General features: G+C 56.6%; 1 protein-coding gene across 1 annotated transcript; it reads left to right on the top strand.

The window, feature by feature from the left end:
* Positions 1 to 342: 342 nt before the first annotated feature.
* LOC103896444 (sodium-dependent phosphate transport protein 3-like) lies at positions 343 to 4571 on the top strand. Its single transcript, XM_009276301.1, has 11 exons — positions 343 to 427; positions 758 to 930; positions 1174 to 1407; positions 1508 to 1595; positions 1988 to 2074; positions 2457 to 2575; positions 2782 to 2943; positions 3148 to 3280; positions 3366 to 3513; positions 3817 to 3907; positions 4440 to 4571. Exons 1-11 carry the CDS (start codon positions 343 to 345, stop codon positions 4569 to 4571), a joined length of 1452 nt encoding a protein of 483 aa, XP_009274576.1.
* Positions 4572 to 5935: the final 1364 nt, after the last annotated feature.

Raw genomic sequence — 5935 nt, 5'->3', positions numbered from 1 at the left:
TCGGCAGGAGCACCCTGGGGCGGGAGAGACCCCGCTGCCCTGCCAGGCTGTTGTGGTCGAGGGTTATAAACCACGGATGCAAATTAGGCCATCCCGGGGAGGTTTGAGGCGGCTGTAAATCACTGTGCTCATAAAGCCTTGTGCCGGCAGTGCAGGCGTCTGCGACCGGCAGCCTGCTCCGCTCTCGCCGTGCCGGTAACGGCGTTGGGAGGAAATGCCAGCGGTCACTGCCCGGCTGCTCCCGTGTTTGTTGACGTTTGAGATTCACTTCCCAACAGGGCTGGACGTTATCTTGAGGAGAAGCAGGCAGCAGCATTGCAGGAGGAGAGGATGCAGCGCCACATGGACAACACGCAGGCAGGGGACGAGCCAGAGGCAGAGCAGGACGAAGCCCCTCTGCTTGCTCAGCAGCCCTCCTCCCGCACAGGTAAAGCCGCTCCCTGGGGAGGAGCGGGCTGAAGCGCTGCCTCAGCAGGGCCTGGGAGCCAGCGACCTCAGGCTTCGACATGTCCCCTCCATCCTTGGGCAAGTCTCCTTGCCTTCCTGCCCCTCCTTTCTCCTTCTGGAGATACAGATTGCCACCCCTGCAAAGGAGGAGGGCAAGGGCTCAGGGGTAGATGTCTGGAGGGTACCTGGAAAGAGCCATTTGTTGCTGCAGTAAGGTGATTGCCTGGCGACACGGATCTGTAGGAGGGGGTGAGAGTTAACCCGTGGCCTCTCCGACCAGCCCTGGTTTGTGGGCGCTCTCCCTCCGCAGGGCTCTGCTCCGCTCGCTGTGGCCTGGCCCTGGTCCTGCACGTCTCTCTCTTCGTGGCATACGCGCTCCGGGTCAGCCTTAGCATCGCCATCGTCGCCATGACTAACGGCAGCCATCCCCACAGCTGGTCCGGCAGCGCTCCCCACGGCTCCTACCCAGGATTTGCTCAGGACGTAAGTGGAAAGCAGATGCAGATAACTGAAAGACGCTTCCCAGGCTTAGTCCACTCTTGCTTTTGCATGAGGACAGACTTGGAAGCAGCAGGGAAAAGCCTTGAGGACAAGGCAGGTGAAGGAGCAGAGAGCTCAGTTTGTTGTACTCAGGGCTGCGTTTCCTGGTTGCTTCTCCCCTTCTGGAGGAGTCTGTGCCTGGAGAACAGAGATCTCTGTCTGACAGACACGTTCTGTCTCCTCCAGGCCCCCGTGTACAACTGGAGCGCTGAGACTCAAGGAATCATCCTCAGCTCCTTCTTCTACGGCTACGGCCTCACGCAGGCGCTGGGCGGGTACTGCTCGGGGCTGTTCGGGGGGAAACCCGTCCTGGGCAGTGGGCTCCTGCTCTCCTCCGTGCTCACGCTCCTCGTGCCCCGAGCAGCAGAGCTCGGCATGAGCTTCCTCATCGGGCTGCAGGTGCTGCTGGGCTTGGCTGAGGTCAGTCGTGGCTCCAGGTGCTGCCAGGCTACGAAACCTGCTGTGGTTAGCCCTGGCTGCGCTCCCCGTGTCCCTCCACACTCCCTGTTAATCTTTGCAGGGAGTGATATTTCCAGCTCAGTACACGCTCTGGGCAAAATGGGCCCCTCCGCTGGAACGCAGCAGGCTCATGAACATCGCTGATGCTGGTAAGACACAAGGACTTTTCCCTACCACCGATTCACTAAGTGCAGGACCTCCCCTCACCCCCTTCTTCCCAAGCCAGTTCTTGTAGCAGCCTCAAGTTCAAGGCTGTGGGTCCTTGGCAAAGAAGTGTTAGCAGCATTCAGCCTTTCCGTCTCTCCTCCTCCCATCATGTGTCTTCTCTGTTTCCTTGGCTCAGGTCAGCTTGAGGCAGGAGAGGGAACCCGGACACGGAAAGGAGCAAACCTGGATACAAGGGTGCTTGTTTGCACAGGCGCTTCATTTGTGCCACCACGTTTTCCCATCACAAATCAGGCTGGAGGCTGTAGGTCTGTCCCACTCACTGCTGGTCACACAAAGTCCCATTAAAATGACTCTTCTGGTTTCTGATCCCTAGGATGTACTTTTGGGACTTTCTTTGCTCTCCTTGTGGCTGGGATCATCTGCCAGAGTCTGGGGTGGCCTTTTGTCTTCTACATTTTTGGTGAGTAATGGCCCATCACGTCCCTCTACTCCAACCCCGCTGCAGACCATCTGCTGGCAGAGCTCCCAAAAGTTCCCCATCAGAGCCCTGCGGGACCAGCTCCGTCCTTACTAGTCCCCTGCAGAGCTCTGGGCTCCCCTCCCACCTGCCAGGCCAGGATGAAGCCATTTTGCTGGGGTACTATTAGGGAACGTGCCTTTGCTGAACATTTCGTGCCATCAGCTTTCACTGTGAGCAATGGGTTAAGGGGAGTTCTCCCTTTCCATCTTCCCGCGCTTGTCATTTCACTAGCACCAGCCTCCATCCCGCTGGCTCGCTGGCTCTCAGCTCTGTCGCAGCTCACCGTAAGAGGAGCTGGCATTGAGAGCCACATTCCTCGCAGGTGGCGTTGGCTGTGCCTGGTGCCTCTGCTGGTTCCTCCTCGTGTACGAGGACCCTGCACATCACCCATGGATTAATGCCGGGGAGCAGGAGTACATCGTGTCGTTGCTGGCTCACCAGGTACACACAAACCTTTTAACCACGACTGACCACGCTGCAGACACTGTAGCAAAGGGACTGCTCTGAGTCAGTTCATCTGGGCTCCTTATACAGCGGCCAGGGCTAGTCCCAGTCTTCTCAGCAGCAGGTAGAGAGGCTGAGGAAAGCCTGGACAGCCTGTCCAGGGGATGGGAGACAGGAACTGGCTGATGTTTTCTTCCTTCCAGGGCAGCTCTCATGGCTGCTCCCTCCCACTCGTGGCCATGGCTAAATCACTGCCTCTTTGGGCGATCACCATTGCCTGCTTCTGCACAGACTGGCTGTTCTACATGCTGCTGACCTCCATGCCCATGTTCATGAGCAACGTCCTCCACTTTGACCTCAGAGAGGTGAGTGCTGCCCTGCAGCTGAGGCTGGTCCCTGCAACGGTGATGGGATTTGGTCCCTCCGTAGGCTGGGAACAGGGGGCTTCCTCAGGGACATCTCTTCCTGAGGACCAGTGGCTCTGGGACCGAGGGAGCTGCAGTCCTGGAGCTCTTGGCTCTGTTCCTTTGTGCCATGGATGTGACAATGCCTTGTTCTCTGCTCTGCAGAATGGGCTCCTCTCCTCCCTGCCTTACATTGGGAATGGACTGGGGCACATCCTGGCTGGGCTGCTGGCTGATTTCCTCCTGGCCAGGCGAGTGCTTGGCACAGCAGCCATCAGGAAGCTCTTCTCAGCACTCGGTAAGGACAAGCTTTCATCTGTCATCCAGTCTTTCTAACACACTTGTGTGGCCTGTTATAAAACACATCCCCTTTTCCTCCCAAGGGATGCTGCTCCCAGCTGTCTTCCTGGTGGCTGTGCCTTACCTTGGCTGCAGTTCCACGGTTGTTGTGGTCCTTCTAACGCTGGCCTTGACAATAATCAGCATGACGGGGGCAGGCATCAATATTAACCACATCGATATAGCGCCCAGGTAAGTGGGTCTGACCTCTGCGCCCTCCCTGGCTCTGCGTCCTTCCTGTTCCCAATCCCCCAAGGCTTCTGCAACTCCTACTCTCCCTTCCCTTATCTTCTGTAGCTGGTGGCATTGTAAGCTAAGGAGTAAAACAAAGACTTAAAATCCCCCCCAGCCTTGCAGGGAAGATCCTAGTGTTGCTCAGCATGACAGGCAGTATTTGTGCAGATGAGGGAAGGGACTGGCAGCACCTGCTCCTCTCCCTTCTTGTGACGGTTTCCTCTCTGCCTCACTCAGGAAATCTTTGCTTCCTCTCCCCAGATATGCAGGGTTCCTGCTGGGAATCACAAATACCTTTGGCATAGTCGCGGGAATTATTGCTCCTACCGCAGTTGGACTTCTCGTCAGCCAGGTAATTTGGGGCCACAAACCACAGGCACACCCCTGAAAGAAAACACAGGTCTGCTCTCAGAAATGGATTCCTTTCTTTGCACTGAATCAAAAATTACTCCAAGCCAACCCCCTCTCCCAATGAAAATGTGGTGTAGCACCCGGCAAACCAGAGTTCTGGACCATTTTGAGGACACGGGGATGACTCAGAAAGCAGGAAGAACTCCACATGGGCCCCATCTGGATGTACTTAGAGATGGGGAGAGGGTCGAGGGAGTGGGGTGAGGGGGAAGCTCTGTGCCAGGCAGGAAAGCTTCCTGAATTCAGCACAGCACACAATGTTTCCAAAAATGCCAAGGCAGGAAATGCATCTCCAACAAGAGGAGGTCTGGCATATGTCGAGTTGAGCAAAGTTCTTCTGCTGTGGGTACTAGTAGCAAGCAGAGGATGGAGATGAGTTTAATGCCAGTGAACTGGGTGGCAGTAGTTGGGTGATCACTACATGGAGATAAAGGGAAGGGCGATACCATCGTGATCTGTTCTTGGCCCCCCAGGATCTCCAGACTGGCTGGAGGAATGCCTTCTTCGTATCTGCAGCCCTCAATCTGTTTGGCCTGATCTTCTACATAGCCTTTGGCAGCGGGACCATCCAAGACTGGGCTAGGGAGGAGACTGCTGTGCAATGAGAGCCACGAGCATGGGAAGGTACGCAAGGGAATGGGCTGCAAACGGCACGGGTCAGGCAGGAGCCCCTTCCACTACTCTGCTCTCACCTGCGCAGCAAAGCTCAGCCGTGTGTTACTGCCTGCTTCCAGGGCCCTTGCAGCATCCTCAGGTGACGGCATGAGCTACGCAGCCCTGCCTGCACTTTGACTCTTGAAGTGCCCAGCACCTTCACCCGGCTCTGTCTACCTTCTGATCCCAATCTACTCCCCTGGGGAGGCACCAGACCTTCGACCCGCGTTGCCTGCTGTGCATTTAACCCTGCCCTCAGCCTTTGCCCACCAGAAGGAACGTTGCAGCATGGACAGATCCTAAACAGGATCCACGGAGAGCTATTAAAGCTGGCTGCCAGCTGAGCTCTGTAAGGAGGCTGTGGCTATTTCCAGCAAAGCTGTTCTTAGATGAAGTAAATCGATAATGAAGCAGTAGAGTAACATTACTTTTTAACTAGCGGCTTCTCATGCCCTCTGCACAGAGAATCCTAACGCTTTTTTTCTCTTCTTAATGAGACAAGCTGATTATTCATTTATTCTTCATCCCCTTTTAGAAGCAACTGGGGGAAAAAATAAGTGAGGGCATTACAGAGTTCAACCTGGCAGCCCTGAGCACGGCCCCTGGGAAGCAGGGAAGGGGATAAGCAGGGAAAGCCTTGAGCTGGTGTCATCCTTACTGAGTGAGAGCCTCATTGCAAGCATTCAGCTCAGGACATGGCCCCTGAAAGAGATCTTTGGACCTAAAAAGGGGTGTGAATTTGGCTTGCCCCCTTCCCAGAGAAGCTGTGTTATGCTCTGCTCCCAGCTGACCGCAGTGACTCCTCCTTTGCTCCAGACAAGCCAAAATGGTGCAAAAAGAGGATCCAGATCCCAGGCAGAGATCTGAAACCCACAAACGCTTCCCTGAAAGAGTGAAGTGAAATTGAAATATGTTCCCAGGTCTGGTTCAAGGAACTCAGGGATGTGGGGGCGGGAGAAGCTCTGGGAGCCAGGCTTGGGTAAGCTACGCTCGATGCTGCTTGGGAGTGGAGAAGCTCCAACACCTTCTGGTACAGCATCTCCCAGCAAAACCGCTGCGGCTCTTCCCTCCCAGCCAGAGCAGCAGACCGGGGCTTCTGGCAGGACCCCAGCCCCGTCCACCACCATCTGCCCCAGCGCTCTCCGGAGCGAGCCCCATGGCAGAGGCAGCAGCTCGCGGTGGTGCAGGCCGGGCCCCGGTCCCAGCCTGGCTGCGGGGCGCGGGGTGAGGGCGGGCAGGGCCGGCGGCCTCTCCGCAACCCCGTCCCCACGGGCCTGTGGGACAAAATGGCCGCGTGGGCTCCCCGGGGCCCACG

The sequence above is a fragment of the Aptenodytes forsteri genome, unplaced genomic scaffold, assembly GCF_000699145.1.
Source record: "Aptenodytes forsteri isolate BGI_AS27 unplaced genomic scaffold, ASM69914v1 Scaffold321, whole genome shotgun sequence".
NCBI classification, from domain to species: domain Eukaryota; kingdom Metazoa; phylum Chordata; class Aves; order Sphenisciformes; family Spheniscidae; genus Aptenodytes; species Aptenodytes forsteri.
This window is presented reverse-complemented; position numbering and strand designations above follow the sequence as displayed.